This window comes from Hakea prostrata, chromosome 7, assembly GCF_041222555.1.
Source record: "Hakea prostrata isolate BN-2017 chromosome 7, UWA_Hpros_2, whole genome shotgun sequence".
Lineage (NCBI taxonomy): Eukaryota > Viridiplantae > Streptophyta > Magnoliopsida > Proteales > Proteaceae > Hakea > Hakea prostrata.
Genome location: NC_142606.1, coordinates 73,654,181 through 73,671,115, shown reverse-complemented (window position 1 = coordinate 73,671,115; position 16,935 = coordinate 73,654,181). Strand labels below are relative to the sequence as shown.

Here is a 16,935-nt window from a genome sequence, read left to right as displayed (position 1 = left end):
CTTATGAATTGATATGGATCAAACACAAGTTGAGAGCACCAGGCCTTGGTAATGATTCCTCTATGACAATATGGTGTGATAATCAGGCTGCTTCCGCATTGCTACTAATCCAATGTTTCATGAATGTACAAAACATGTTGAAGCTGACTATCATTTTGTTCGCAAAAAGCTACAACAAGGATTGATTTCTCGAAAATATGTTTGCACAGGAGAACAATTGGCGGACTAACTCACAAAGTTCTTCGGGGCTACCAAGGTTGACTATATTTGTAACAAGCTGAGCATGTTTAATCTCTATGCTCCAGCTTGAAGGGGAGTGTTCCAAGGGTAGAATAGGGCAAGTTGGAGAATCTTGGGTTACTTTGATTCAAGGATCCTAGTTTCCTTCATTCCTTTTTTTATTAGTTTTTGTTCCAGTTGTAATTGATTGACTGAAGATCCTACCTAGTTTCCTCTTTAAATAAAACATCAGATGTAGGGTGCACATACGATGAGTAAGGCCTCCTAGCCTTTCTCTAGTTTTTCATCTTCTCCCTCTCATGATTCTGTTTCCCTCTTATTTCTCTCTAATCTACATAGTCCACCCTCAAGCTTCCCCCTACCTCCCCAACTTAGTTTCTGCAATTCCAGCACCCCTCCCCCATCACAAGCCTTCATTCCCCTTTTCCCCTGTGGCAGCAACCCTAGGAGTCCCCCACCTCTATACCAATAACCCCTCTTCACCCAATCTTAGGATAGTCTACCAGGCTTTCTCTTCTTCTTCAACCTGCTCACCTGCGGCAGCTTAGGAAACCCAGAATTATTCCCAGCCCTAGATCACCTATTATTTCCAAACCCTAACCCCAATTCCTTCACCGTTTTAGGATTAGCTTCCCCATCTCCTTACACTCAATCCCAACCCTCATCCCTTTCCTTCATCAAAACCCTAAACTTCTTCAATTTATCTTTAATATTAGGAAACTTAAACCCTAGAATATTCAGATTCCGAAATCTCTTCAACCATTCATCCCAACACTTTCAGAATTAGATTCATTCAACCCTCAGTGACACTTGACCTTAACCCCAGCTTGATCCAACCCTAGAAACCCTGGTTCCTATCAAACCCTAGACGATAAAATCCAATTCTGAAATTACAATTGCAGCAAGGTTCCAAGCCCATAAGCATAAACCCTAGACCCCTAAGCCTGGCCGAATCTACTCTAACCCTAGTCGAGACCCTATGTACCTAGAATCTACCCAAAACCCATCGAGCGAAGGAGCTTGCAGCCCTAAAGACTGCTGATTCTCAGGGAAGAGGATCTGGAGTGAGCTTAGTTCTAAGGCACCATTAGAACCAACTTAACCCTAGATCTTGGTTCACATTACTCCTTTATCCTTCTTTCTTCTTTCTTCTTTATTCTGTCCCCAATTATTTGGCATTAGAGCCCAAAGGCCCCAAACTTGGATAAACCTCTTTACAATTTTTCTTTTCCTCCTTGAGGTCTTTCGATTTTTATATCCCTTCCTTCTTTTCTTATTCATTCCCCTAATTTCTTTTCTCAATTATTGTACCGAACAATGCTGCAGCAACCCACCAAATCCCTTTTTGTGGTGCAGATCGAGTGAGACAGATTCTTTTTTTTTTGAAACTCAAGCATGGGTTTTTTTAAGTGAGGAAGAATATGATGCATCACAGCCAGAAGTTACCGTTCATGCCACAGTAACGTGAGCAATAACCTAGGAGATAATTCACCATATTTGGAGGGCCCCAAGTCCAGTTTGCAAAGAGAGAAAACTCTTCATATTTGTTGGGCCCCAAGTCCAGCTTTCAAGTAGATAAGATATGGTGCTTTTGGTGTGAACTTTAAAGATAATATAGGATTTTGTTATTTAGTTATTGGGACAACTAAACAAGTAGAATTTTAGTTTGGATAGCTTATGCAGGAACAATTTTAGTTAATTTAAATTGTTAAAGAGTCCTAGTTTTATTGAAATATGTTTCTTTATTATTTGAATCCTTGTATTCAGCTTGATAAGAAAAGGAATGAAGATATGAATTATTAAGATCTGTATGTGCTTTTGCACTCTCCCCCTCCCTTCCCCCCCCCCCCCTTTTCTCTTTTTCTCTTCTTTTCTTATGATTGTTTTCTTCTTCCTCATCCCCTACTACCAGCCTGATTCTTTTCAAGCTTCCCCCTTCCACCTATCTTCTTTATCCTTTGGATGGCAATGGAAGCAAAACCTATGGAAGAGAAGGAGAGGGACTCACTGTGGGCGGATGGAAGCTGGTGAGTAGGAAGAAATTTTATTTTCCTCCAGTTAGTATGCTATGCATGTTAAGTAGGGAGGTTGTGAGCAATAGTTTTTGTCCAATGTACATTTGCTAGAGCTATTGTGTTTGCTGCACAATGCCCTCTGGACAGAACTGAAATCTTCTTCAACGGTTCCAAGATCTCATGGAACTTAAGCATAGGTTTTTTGGCCATATCATAAGACCTAGGGACAAAAGTATACCGGGATATGGGGATATTAGATATGATCTTGTCTTTGGAGGGTCTGAGAAAAACCTAAATAACAGATTTTCAAGATAGGAGCATTCTAGAGAGGAGTTTCTTAGAATTTTACCAAAGCTAATCTACCAGTGGCGGGTTTCAAGATGATCCTAGTAAAACGCTCCCACATTGAGTATATTCCTTAATGTGGATAATGTGCTGGCGATTATTCCATTCTAACAGTCAGAAAAAGTAAGAAAGAAAAGAAAAGAAAAAAAAATGACTTGCACTCATTTTGCTTTGGAATGTGTCGCCGGTGATCTGAGAACTATGTCTTCCCAGTCGCCGGTGCCCCCTGCACCTCCTCCCTCTTCCTCTAAACCTCCAAATCCCCCCCCCCTTAAACCTTGGAACTCCCTTTTCACTAATCAAAACCCCTCTGTTGACAACCTAAACCTCTCCTTCGTCCCCCTGCCTCAAACAACCTCATCGCTATTGCACACTGCCACTCCGCCTCAACTACCTCTGGTATTGATCGATGGAAGTCCGCCATCATCGGCCAATTCCTTGGCCCTATCCCCGCTCTCAACATAATCAAATCCTCCCTGGCCAAACAATGGAAAGCAATTGGTCTCATAAACACTTTCCTGCTAGAGTCTGGAATCTTTCTATTCAACTTGTTTTCACTGAATTGTCAAGCCCGAGCCTTGGATGGATCTCCTTGGTCTGTGGGAAGGTCCCAAGTCTTCATCAAACCTTGGTCTCCTTCCTCCCCTCTCCACAAGGTCGACTTCAATTCACTTCCCTTGTGGATCAACCTCCTTGGACTACCTCTAGAATTCTAGAATCGCAATTGCCTTAGTCGAATTGGATCTGCTCTTGGTATGCCCCTGCACACTGACATGAAAACCCTCAAGATGGAAAGACTAACTTATGCTTGCCTATGTGTGGACTTCCCTGCCTCCAAGCCTCTCCCTGCGACTGTCTCTATTGCAGATGACAACGGTCTGAAATATGAACAAGTTATAGCTTACAATTGGGTTCCTCCCCGTTGCAATCTCTGCTCGTCATTTGGTCATGAAGAAGCATCATATTCATCAACTGGTCAATCTCCTGCCAACTCTGACTCTCAGAAACAAAGTGCTGGTGTCCAACCCCTTCCTGCAACTATGTCCATCATCGCTCCATCACCAACTGAGACAATGGCCCTGATTAAAGAAGCTCCTCAGAGAAAACTTGACTTCCTAGAAAAGATTATTGTTTCGAAGAGCTCAACTCTCGCTACCGCCATCGGCGAACTAAAGGTTCAAAGCAAGTACCTTCTGAACACCTATCGGAGGAGTAGAAGAAGAAACAAGAACCTACCTCCGGTGAACAACATTTCCCAAGTCTCGAAAGAATTCTCGGAAGTTGCATCTCTCTGTGACTCTGTCAACATAGGCCTGCACCTTGCAAATCAAAAAGATGCCTCTACTACCGTCGATGAATCGAACTACTCTTTCAACTCATTTGCTGCTCCAAAAGTTCCTGATGACACACTAGCCACTGATCGATCGATTGATAAGGTAACGCCTGAAAAAGTGACCATCTTCCCTCCCAATCTCATAACCAAATCCATGCTTATCGCCTCTGCGATGGCCACTGACTGCCCGAAAAACCAGCCTCTGATTCCCCTCTTTCCTGCGACCATCACCGTCAACGATACATCCTTATTCCCTTACAAAAATAAGGATTTTTGCTCCTTCCCTCTTCATCTCACTTACCAAATAAAACCTTATCCAAAACCTCACCCCGTCGGCCCAAGCCCAATTCTCGTAGCCCAAACTCCCATCCCCTTCCTAAGCCCAACCCAAATGGGCCTAACCCTCATAAAAACCATGGGCCCCCCCCCACTCGCTCGCATGGGCCTTCTAAAGCCTCTAACCTCCTCAAATCCTTAAAACCCACCTCAAAAGCCCAACCCATTGCCAACGTCCATAAAACCTAACCCACTGCTAGCGTTCATAAACTCCAAAACCCTTTACCTGATTCCCATTTAGCCCAAAACAATACCTCCAAAACCACCCAACACATCATCCTTAATCCCATGATCCCATCTGACCGGTGTCTTCTCACCACTGATCCAAGCCTCCCCTCTATCCCCTTGAACTCCATTGCCATCCACAAGCCTCTATCCCCTTCTTCCAACTCCTCTATTGATCCAGACATCTTTGAAACACCTTCACCTCTTAATTCCCCCCTGTGTGAGACTCGCCTCTTCATCCCCTCCCCCTGGCCCCATCCCCAACAGTGAAAATGATGCCCCCCCCCTTTTTGTTAATAGTGTTCGATATCTTTTTTTGGAATGTCGGGGGGATCAACTCCCTTGCAAAACAAGCTGATGTTAGAAACACCATCAAAACAGCTAAAGTCTTTCTTTGTGCCCTTCCTGAAACCCATGTCCAAATGGATAATGCCCATCGGATTGCTCAATTTATTGCCCCCTCTTGGTCTTTCATCTCTAACTCTTCTCCATCTATCAATGGTCGTATATGGATTCTTTGGGACTCCTCGAGATTCCAAATCTCCCTCCTTAGATCCTCTCCCCAACTTATGCACCTCAATATCCTAGGCAACCACTCCCCCCCCCCTTTCTTCTCACCATCATCTACGATTTCAACCGTGCCGTTGATCACACCCCTCTTTGGGAGGATATTAGATCTATTTCTTCATCCTCCCCTAATCTCCCCTGGGGTGTTGGTGGGGACTTTAACATCATCAAGTTTTTCCATGAGCATGTCGGTGGCTCCACTCCGGATCCTGTCGCGATGGATGACTTCAATGCCTGCATTGATGACTCGGGTATTGCCGACCTCCGTTGGTCGGGCCATCCCCTCACTTGGCATAATCGCCGATCAAGACCGGCCAAAATCGCCTCTAAGCTTGATCGCTTCCTAGCGAACGCTTCTTGGCTCTCCTCCTTCCCTTCTTTTCATGCCTCTTTCTTTAACTCCTATCTTTGTGACCACTCCCCCTGTTATGTCCAGCTTTCCCCTCCCATCTCCTTTAGAAACAAAACCTTTCAAATTCTTTGATATGTGGACTGCGAACACTTCTTTCATTCCCACTGTCAAAGAAGCTTGGTCTAAGCCTATCCACTGTCACTTTCTCCCTCTAATTGCCTTTGCCTGCAAGCTTCGCAATACTAAGGAAGCTCTCTGCTTTTGAAACTCCTCTTCCCTTTGGCAATATCACTGCTAAGATCACCTCCTGCCGCTCAAATCTCCAGCTTACCCAATCTCTTCTACAAAATGACCCCTCCAACCCCACCCTTACCAAAGATGAAAAATCCCTCTCCTCTGAGCTTTCTTCCCTCCTCTCCTCGGAAGAAAGTTTTCTCCGTCAGAAAGCTTAGAATCAAGTGGCTTGAGCTCGGGAACTCCAATTCTGCTTATTTCCTCCGATCCCTCAAGGCCCGGAATAACTTCAACTCTAACCCCTCCCTCTCATGACTAATAATGGTAGTTGCGTTTCCGATCCCGCTAGCATCAAGGCCGAGGTGGTCTCTTTCATCTCCAACCTTCTCTCCCCTCCCTCTCTTCGTCCCCGCACCCCCCTTTCCTCCAACCTTATCAAGAAATTCATTAACCCTTATATCATCTCCTCTCTCAACGCTATCCCCCCCTCGGAAGAAATCCTTCTTGCCATCCATTCCCACAAGCCTAACAAGGCCTTGGGTCCTGATGGTTTCAGTACGGGTTTCTTCCTTGCCTATTGGGATATTATTGAGAATGATCTTGTTCATGCCATCCGTAGCTTCTTCTTTAACCCTTCTCAGCTCTCATCCATCAATCAAACTTTCCTCTACCTTATTGACTCATTCCCAAGAAGCAAGGAGCCTCCTCCCTCTCCGATTTTCATCCCCTCTCCCTCTATAACCTCCTCTACAAATTCATCTCTGAAGTCATAGCGAATAGACTCAAAAAGACTCTTCCTTCCCTTATGAGTTTGAATTAAGTGGCTTTTATCTCGGCCGTAGCATTGCGGATAACATCCTTCTTTGTGCAAAAATTGTCCATGGCTTTGATAGATCCGCTCACTCCCCGGCTACGGTTCTTAAGGTAGATCTTCACAAAGCCTTTAACTCTATTCTCTAGGACTTCATTAGCGATGTCCTCTCTTCCATGGGTTTCCCTCCCCCTTTCATCCACTGGATTGAGACTTGTATCTCTTCTCCTCAATTCTCCATCATCGCCAACGGATCCCTGACGGGATTCTTCCCTTCCCATGTTGGCATCCGCCAAGGCTGCCCTCTATCTCCACACCTCTTCTCCTTGGCCTTGGAAGTCCTTTCCCATATCCTTCAATCCAAAACTGATCACCTCTTCATCTCCCCCATTCCCAAGTGCAAGTCCCTAAACCTCACCCATCTTGCTTTTGTTGACGATCTTATGATCTTCTCTAAAGCGGACCACCTATCCATCTCCACCATCCTCTCGGCCCTCTCAAAATTTGAATCCCTCTCTGGCCTTTGGGTCAACCTCAACAAGTCCACCATCTTTCATTTCTGTGTCCCTGATCAGCTTCAAGCCTCTTTCCTCCAACTCTGGGGTTTCAACCCTAGTTCCTTTCCCGTGGTCTATCTTGGTCTCCCGCTCATTCCAAGTAGGCTCACTCGCCACCACAGCCTCCCAATGCTCGATAATATCCAGAAGAAGCTACAGCTTTGGAAGGGTAAGCTTTTGTCTTTTGCAGGTAGAGTGGTTCTCATCCGTTCTGTGCTCCAGTCCACCTATCTCTATTGGTGCGGAATCTTCTCCATTGCCAAAACTACCATCCATACTATGGAATCCTTATTTTGTGCCTTCTTTTGGAAAGGGCATCAAGCCTTGCGCTTCATCCACTCGGTCAGTTGGTCTTCCATCTGCCGCCCTACCTTTGAAGGTGGCCTGGGAATCCGCCAAATCACTGATGTTAACTTAGCTTGCCTTCTCATACTTATCTGGAAAATTGCCTCAAAGCATGATTCTATTTAGGTTAGGTGGGTCTATTCTTTCCTTCTCTAGTCTAATTCCTTCTAGACTGTTCCTATGCCCTCCAACCCTTCATGGGTTTGGAGGAAAATTCTCTTGCTGCGCCCCCGCACCATCTTTGCTATTTCTACCACCATCTCCTATGGCTCTTCCACATCCTTTTGGCTTGATCCATGGCATCTGATGGGCATTCTCTTTAACCACTTTGGTCCCCACACTATCTATGACACTTGTATCCCCAAAACCACCCCTTTATCAGACTTCATCTCAAATGAATCATGGATCCCAATTCCCCTCCCCATTCTCACATAGGTATGGGAATCCCCCCTAGCTCCACTTGCAACCTCACTGACTGGCTCCCTTCCCCCACCAAAACCTTCTCTACCTCATCAGCCTGGAACCTTCTCAAATCCCACAACCCTACGCCCCTGGCCCCCATTGGTTTGGTTCAAAGGCTACATTCCTCATCACTCCCTTACCATTTGAAGGGCCCTTAACCATACCCTCCCCACCCAATCCTTCCTTGTTGACCACCACATCCCCGCAAAATTGCATCCTCTGTTGGACCAGTTTGGAGAACCTTGAGGACCTTTTCTTTTGTTACCCCTTCTCCAGATCTATTTGGGGAAAGCCCTAGCTTCCATTTGGCCCAGTTCAAGGAGTTCCTACGGGTTTACTCGAAGATTGGTCTTGGATTTTGAGAAACTTTTTAGGTACTTCCATTTGCAATCGGATTGATAAGCTAGTGTATTGTGCCTTGATCCATCACCTATGGTGGGATCACAATCTTCAAAGATGGACCTCCAAATCCCGCTCTATAGATAGGATTTGGAATGCCATCTATTTTGATGTTTCTTCTAGATTGTTAGCTATCCCCCATCCCCCTGTTGATGGTACTCTAAGGAACAAGCTTATTGTTGTCTCCTAGGGTCTTAGTTCTTCTTTTTAGTCTTCTGCTTAAAAGACCGTGTTCTCTTGTCTCCTTTTCGTTTAATATAATTATTTATTCATCCAAAAAAATGGAGGAATCCAAGTCAAAGGATCCCCATGGCGAACAACACACTGCCTAAGCTTGTTCGACCAAAGAAGGGTGAAGATTCATATGGTATAAGAAGTTTTGTGCTTGGTTTAGGCGAACACAGCTTTGAATGAAGTATTTCGTGGAAGATTTTCAGACAAAAACAAAAGGGAAGTTTTGATGGAAATCTCAAAGCCTGGAAGCTCAGTAAGACATCTAAAGGTTGCATCAGCTGTAAAAGAGCAGTTTGTTATTTTTCTCCAGAGTGGTATACTAAAGATTATTGGCGCATACTAGAGTTCAAAAATACCATTATAGCCCTCAATGCAACTTATAATGCGGGGGCATTTCATCATAACTGGAACAATCAAAAGAATAGTGGTGCTCAATTTGAAAGTTTGAGAACATACCTGCAGCATAAATGCCACTACTAGAACTGTAATAAAGAGTGTAGCAGTCTCAAAGAGCTGAAAATTCAAGTCCATTGGTTGGCCCATTAGCCAACCGACAACAACACAGAAAGGAATCTGCAATGATAACATAAGAAATAAGCCCTTAATCTCAACCCAGTAGCCAAAATATTTCCCGACTAACAAATTAGAACTACTCATAAAGGGCAAAATTCTTAAACAACTCAAACACAGAACTTTATTCTCAAAAGGAACTTCCATTTACCCACACAAGGCCATCATGTACATCTAATTCATATATAACATCTAAAAAAGGACCATCCAAATTTTTTAGTTCAGGATTTTAGTGGATGTCATCAAGATCAACATACTCTTGTCAACATAGGCTCTGAAGGTCTTACCACAAACATAGATATCTGTGTAGATGACCCAATTGCAACTCCAAGAGTGATGTCCTGGATACTCCCGACCAAATAAGAAGAGTAAGGCATAAAACAGAATCAGAAAAAAATAGTATGACTGCACAATTTTAGAAACTCACGAGTTTGTTTTTCATGGCAAACATGATTGCACTAGCATGCTCAGCAGCATTTCCTACAATGGGAAGCAGGATTACACTTATAAAAGCCACTGGCATATTCAATGAATCAGATGCTCCCTGAGAACAGATGTAATACGATCAAAACATTAATAGTTTGCATGAGCCTAATTCCTCCAACATCCTAAAAGAAATGATAAAACTTAAACATAAAATACTCAGGAGCAGTTTCATATCTTGGATGCATACTATATACAACAAAAAGGTTGTGAAGAAGGACATGCATAGTCTAGGTCTTGTCATGAGTATGACCCCAGACAGAGCCTATTCGAGGGCAAGGATCCACCTAGCAGACCCCATTTAGTGGAGATTCCCATGACTTGGTGAGCTCTGCCTCCTTCCTCTTACTTTCCATCTTTCATCTTTTACTAAAATTTTCCATGATTCATCTATCATTTTCCACGTCGTTTTCCCATCCCTCTTTGCTGTCTCTTCATTACAATATTTGATTAGACCTCAATTTTGACTTTGTTTTGCTGGATCCATGTAGCTGACCGCACAAGGCTGAAATAGTCGTTGTTCGTTGTTGCCATATGTAAAAGGAAAAGAGCACCCTAGTACACCAGGTTCTTGTTAATTTTCCTAATAAGATTATGTGCACAAAAACACAGAGAGCCCATTCCAGAATTCCAGTCAGTTTTGGAAAATAAACCTGTGTAAACAAGTTGAATCTATAATCTTGTCGTGTAAACATGTAAGTGTGAGACTCTGTGCTGTGACTTGCACTAATCCAATTTCACTACAAAGACAAATTACCTGCCCACATCTAATTCATAACTTGTAATTCACTGGAACGCCTATCAAGCTACCAGCAACTGTTGATTTTCCAAAAAAAAATCCCTTAATTTTGCAATTTGTAAACAAAAAGGTTCATGAAAAGTGCTACTGCTAGCTATTAAAACTTAATAGCTAGTAAAACACACCCCATTGGAAACAACTCTGACAAATGTCATACCTGAGGGTTCTCAACAGCAATTTAATGCTGTTTTCTCTTGAGGATCACACACCATCTAAGAGGAATGCTAAAAGGAAAAGTTACAACAAAACATGTCTTTTTCCCTTATTGGAAGCTGATAGGGCCCTAGGATCACGGTATTATGATACACTGATGGGAAACAGAGGGAGAGAGAAATAGGATTGATTAGGGGTTATAAATAGGGGTAAGATATGAGTAGTAGTTAAGGATTATCTATGTGAGTGTTTGGGCAGCCGTAGGTTGAGGGGCAGCAGTGTGCTGTGGAGGTGACTAGCACCATTGTAACCAGTTTGTCTTTGTTAATTGTTCTCGCATATTATTTTAGTAATTCAATATTAGTATTTCTGGTATTCGATCATCAGGTTCTTAATAAATTGGTATCAGAACAGTACCGCTCTGCGGTATTAGATGGACACCAGATTTTCCATTTTTTTGGCGAAGGCAATGTGCAAGAATGGCTTCTTGAAGTGTTCTTATTTTGTTGGGAACACCAAATTGAGGAGGAGAGAAGGTTGAGTGTGGTTCTCCAACACTTGCAAGGAGATGCGTTGGATTGGGTGTATGATAGATCTTAGTTGGAATTTACTTGGGTGTGTTTGGGCAGCCGTAGGTTGAGGGGCAGCAAGGTGCTGTGGGGGTGACTGGCACCATTCTCACCAGTTTGTCTTTGTTAATTGTTCTTGCATATTATTTTAGTAACTCAATGTTAGTATTTCTGGCATTCGATCATCAGGTTCTTAACAAAAGCAAAACAAAACATATCAAAAGGGAACAAGATCCAGAGAAGTAGAAAAAGGGGTCCCCAGAAGACAGAAAAAGAAATACAAGAACTCTGCAAATAGTCAAACAGCAAACACAAAACACCATAACAAGAAACTTCCCATTGATACAGTAATCCAGAGAAGCTCATGTGATTCTCTATCTTATTCCGGGTTATGTGAAATAGTCTAAATCCGCTTCGTGAATTCTAGCAGTATTTAAGTTTTGAATTCGTCTCTTCTTCCTCCCTGTCGATCTTCTAGTTCTGGTTTGACACGTTTCCAATAAGTATCACGTTCTTACCTCTTGAATGTAGCAAATTTCCAAAACTAAAATCTGTAAGACACTAAATGTTTGATAGCAGCCCGATGGCATTAATGACACTCTTATGGCAAAGATGGTTGAAAGTCAAAATCAAAGTCAAAGTAAATATAAATGTTCCCTAGGAATTGGAATTAGTCATTCTTCAGTATAGTTGTCAAGGTGGCACTTGGGCACCTAGGCTCCCTAGGCCCAAAAGGCAGCAGAATGCTTTATTGACACTAAAAGCTCTCTTTCCTTCTCAATATGACCTGCTCCTAATGTTTCATGCCTGATCCAGTCTTCCTTCATCTTTTCCTCACCTCTTACATTAATAGGTTGCTGATGTGGCCATAGTTGTCAAGGCGTCGCCTAATCGTCGCCTCAGTGTCTGGGCTCCTTCGGAGCGCCTCAAATTGGCATCGCCTTATTTTTAGGCAATAAGGCGTCCGCTTTTTATTTTTCTTTTTTAAATCACGAGAAAGATGCCTAATCGAAGGCATATATTGAAATACTTATTAGATTCCGATTGTAAAGTATCTATTGTTTGAACCTATATGCATATGTATAATGATGCTACATGTGATCAAATGTTAAAATAAAAATAAAAACAAACAAATTGAAAGAGAGAGAATAAGTTCTTGACTCAAGTCTCACACTCTCACTCTAATCCCTAATCTCTTTCTCTCTTCCTCTTTTCTTCTCTTCCATTCCCGCAGCTACACTCCGGCAAGCAGTGGCCAGCGACAAGCAACTTCTTCTCTTCCTTTCTTCTCGCAACTTTTTATTTAGGACCTATTATGTGTGGTTTGTAGTATGTTGGATGACTTGAGGTAGTCTGATATTAGTTTTTTTATTACATAAGATATGATAGATTTAGAGTGAATGAGATGTACACTAAAAATTTCACTTAAAATGCCTCAACCGCCTCAAAAGCGCCTCGAAGGGCGCCTCGTTGACTCATCACCTCAATTAGCCTAAACCGCCTTGCATCGCCTCGTCGCCGTGACAACTATGGATGTGGCCCAATCCAAATCAATTTTAACTTAATTATGGCCATAGTCAACGTCAGAGTCATCCTCTAAGTTAGAGTCCTCCCAACGTTCTCCCTCTTCAATACCGTTAGACCTTTAATTAAACGGGTCTATACCCATAAGAGATGCTAAAAGGGCAGAATGGGGAGAGGGGCGTTCTAAAGTATTGAGTGTTGGGCCACCAGGTTTCTTGTCGGAGGGAGGACTTGCACCTGCAGTTGTGAGTCTAAAACCTTATACTTTTAAATTCCAGTTTTCTTACTTAATTTTGTTGGTTGAGTTCTATTAGGAGTTCAATTCTATTAAGAGTTTTAGTTCATGTGCCCAAGTAGGGGTATTTATGTAATAGTGCTCTTTCCACTTTATTATAAATAAAGGCTTTGGGATCAAATTAACCAATTCAACCTAGTCTACCACAATCGATTTTCTCAACATGGTATCAGAGCCAAAAGTCAATTAGGGAAAAAGAGAAAAGAGAAAAATAACTCACAAGAAAAGAAGCTCGATTCTCAGAACAAAGGAACAAGAAACTTAATCGATCTCTCTCGCCTCTCACTGCATCCAGAAACATTCGATCTCCCTCGCCTCTCTGACTTCTTAGCTGGTTTGAATGTGGAGTATAATTAGATCAGGGTACAAGTATTGAGTCATTCTCCCTTTCCTACACTAGAACAATCTTATGCCCTTGTTTAGTGTGAGGAAAGCCGTCGATTAGCCATGCTTCATGCTCCTATTGTGAAGAAACCAGCCCAACAATTTGTTAGCACCAAATCTAATTCGACCAAAGAGATTGTCAAGTGTGAGCACTGTCACAAACTAAATCACACCAAGGCCAACTGTTGGAAGCTCCATGGGAAGCCAACTAGTTTTGATAAGAAAAAAATCACAAAGAAGGGGAAAACCAAAGGATAATCTTTCGGAGACTGTTCCCACAATACCCTCTGCAGATATTGGTTTTTCACCAGAGGAATAAGCTACTCTGCAACATATTCTGCAATTGTTGGTGCAACCTCTACTATTGTTTCCTCCACTACCCATACCAACTCCTACCTTGGTACTTCAGGTAAAACATTTACAGGCTTCCATGTTTCTTCGATTTCTACCCCATTGATCATTGATACAGGAGCCACAAATCATATGAAAGGTTCATCCTCTTCTTTTTTTTTACATTATTCTCCAACTTCTGAGAAAGATAAAGTTTGAATTGTTAATGGCTTTTATTCTTCCATTGCTGGAAAGGGGACCATTCAGCACTCTCCAACAATTTCTTGGTCTAAAGTTTTTACATGTTCCTTCTTTCTTTACTAACTTGAATTGTAAAGTGAGCTTTTTTCCATCATATTGCATTTTCCAGGATTTGGTAATGGGGAAGGAGATTGGACGCGGTAAACTAGACAATGGACTTATCTTTTGGAGCCAATTGGAGGATCTACTTATCCTTTAGCTGCATCTTCTCATCAGGTCCATTTGGTAATGTCAAACCTTCATCAGTGGCATCGTAGGCTAGGTGTGAAATCCCCCGATTTTCTAACCCGTAAACCCATGCATATTTTCAGGACCGCAAACCCGGGCCTCGAGCCGAAGACAACTATGGGCCATCCGAGTTGAGCCCGAAGGTTTGGGAGTGAACCCAATGCAAGTGGATGACCCTAGTGATGACTTGACACCTCTTATAGAATTTAAGAGGAGAGAGAAGTTTAGTCATGAGGGTTTTAAAATGCGATATTGGCACGTCCGTAAAACGATGATGGAAAATCCAAATGACGAGGTAATTTCACACATGATTAGATCTTTGAAAGACCTTTCTAGCAAGCCAAAGATCTCCCAATTTGAACTTTGTTTGGCCCTTCAACCAAGGCCGGATGAACGGCCAGTCGACCGCCCCCAACCTAGTTCGGGGCAGAATCAGGTTTTACGCTTTAAAACCCTATTTTTAAGCTCTCTTTCACTCATACTCGCATTTTACATTGCTAGTACGAGGCTGAGGCTCAAGGAGGAGGAGAAACCAAGGGAGAGGAAGGTTCCTAACCATTCGGAAGCGTGCCGGCACCCGAATCTTTGCGGAATCGTTAGGAAAGGTAAGATTCATCAAACCCTCTTCTTTGGGCTTGGTTTTAGGAGTAGTTATTCGCAATAAATGTTGGATTTGAGTAGTTGTAACATGATAGGTGTTTTGAATGCTTGCAAATAGTTTCATTTATGTTTCCCTTTTGTTTGTGAGTGGTTTGTGCGAATCATTGCAAATGATTTTGCACTTTGGCTCTCGACTCACCCGGAGCACTCGCGAGAGAGCCAGAATTTGGGGTTTTTTGATTGAGATGGAATTAGATAAAATTGAAGGTACCATTAGAACCCTATTTCTGCCAATTAGGCATTCCCAAAGTTTCGTTTCGATTCGACTTCAAATCAATAACGAAATATCGTATTTTCGCCGAAACTAGGTTTAAAACAGCAGGTTTGAACATAATTGTCAGACTGGGTTTTGTTGGGTAACCTTAGGGACTCTTTTGAAACCCATATGATTTCTAATATGTGTCTATTAATCTTCTTGTGTGATTAGGAATTTTTGTGAGTTAATCGCCGACTCTTGTGAACCGAAATTTGTGAATTTAAAAAGGAAACCGAATCGAAAGGTGAGGATTGACTAACCATGTTGTGTATTATTAAATGTTGTTATTTTGGACTTTATTAGTGATACGAATCTCTCTAAATTGTTATCTACCAATATATGTTTGTGTGTGACTTTGTGCAAATGGAAGGTAAGCTTGATGTTGAATGTTATTCTTTATTCGAAACTTTATATTGATGATGTGTATACGATATGAGAACATATGTGATGGATGATGTAGAATGTGATTATTCTTCTTAACTGATCTTGTCAACTAGGGTTGTGGGTTCACCCATTACCCTAGTGACCTCATGTGATGGTATCTATATTTAAATTGCAAATATGATAGGTGTCTAGAAGTGTTGGGCTAGGAATCCCTATGAGTACTACTACCCTTCCGGTAGGGGTATTGAAACCGCTTAACCCGTGATGCTAGTGGCTGGGTCCTGGATGTCGAACAGGCCCACTATCATCATAGAGAGGTAGAGTTGCATATAATATATAAGGGCTCCTGAGCGCTCAAAACCGGTAACCAATCCGTGAGAGGACATGGAGAGCATCCTGTATATTATATGTGGACAACCACTAGGTTAAGGAATGGAGTCCAACAGATGCCTCCCGTTGAGGATTCCATTCATAGGTGGGAAGATATCGAACCAAAAGGGCACTAGGCATGAGGGGAGATATTCGGACCATATGTAGTACGAGACCGTATATGACCTTGCACTGGGCTAGGATGATCATTGACACGCGTTAAATCTCATACCAAATGGTGATGTGAGAGAGTGATGACCTATACCCCAACCACGGATCGACAGGACTTTACCCAACAACCGCGGAGAACCCAATAGACGTCTCTTGTTAAGGGAGGGTGACTGAGAACCCCCAAAGGAGATTGGTGTTTAAACTTAAAGCGTGTCTACCATAGAGACTACATGATAGAGTTAGGAACATCATAATCATACATCATTTTGGCTATATTGTTAATCATATGCTTATCCTATATTTATGATGTGGAAATGATGGATGAATGCATGACATGGATGCTAGTTAACCTCACTGAGTTCTATGAACTCACTCCTTTATTTGTGTATATTTTAGACTTCTCTACAGGTTATGAGGACCCCACACCTATGGAGGATCCTTCGGTGGGAGATTTCCATGAGAGCGTGATCGGGGAAGAGGTGGATGCACATGATGCGTCGTGCTCCTGTATGGATTGTTCTTATGGAGTCGATTTCCATTAGAATCTTCTTTAGAGGCTTTCCGCTATGAACAAACTATGAACTTTTCTTTTAAACTCTGATGTTTATGACTTTGGATTCTAAACCTTGGATGATTGTAATCGATATTTTGGATTTTGGATTTTAATACTTGAACTTGATTATTCTTGTGCTTTTAATTTTGTTATATCATGTGTTGTATGGAATTGTCACTGAACCTAGGTCTTGCGGTGTATCACCCCCAAGGGTATTCGGGTATGACCGGATCTAGCTGGGTGGGGTGTGACACTAGGTCACGCCCCTCAAGGAACATTTAAGAAAGTATTTCTTGATTTAGTTTCTTCATATAATAAGGACGAATTTTTTTGTGAACCCGCATTTTTAGACCTTTAATTAAACGGGTCTATAAACTTAAGAGAAGAATGGGCCAAGAGGCCTGAGATGTGGAAGACATGTAAGAAACAGTTGGGGTGTCTGGGAACAGGGGCAAACGGTTACACGAGGATTCTGCTAAAAGGGTGGAATG

General features: G+C 42.4%; 1 protein-coding gene across 3 annotated transcripts in view; it reads right to left on the bottom strand.

The window, feature by feature from the left end:
• LOC149012048 (vacuolar cation/proton exchanger 3-like) overlaps positions 1-16,935 on the bottom strand; it is a 122,900-nt gene that overhangs the window by 44,079 nt on the left and 61,886 nt on the right. For 2 of the 3 annotated variants that reach the window (XM_089160921.1, XM_089160922.1), the window contains exons 8-10: positions 9,453-9,569; positions 9,313-9,366; positions 8,912-9,028 (exon numbers count right to left, since the gene is read on the bottom strand). In XM_089160921.1, the coding sequence (XP_089017047.1) occupies positions 8,912-9,028; positions 9,313-9,366; positions 9,453-9,569 (288 nt within the window). Of the gene's footprint in view, positions 1-6,891; positions 9,029-9,312; positions 9,367-9,452; positions 9,570-16,935 lie in introns of those variants that run through there. The other variant, XM_089160920.1, reaches the window with a different exon arrangement.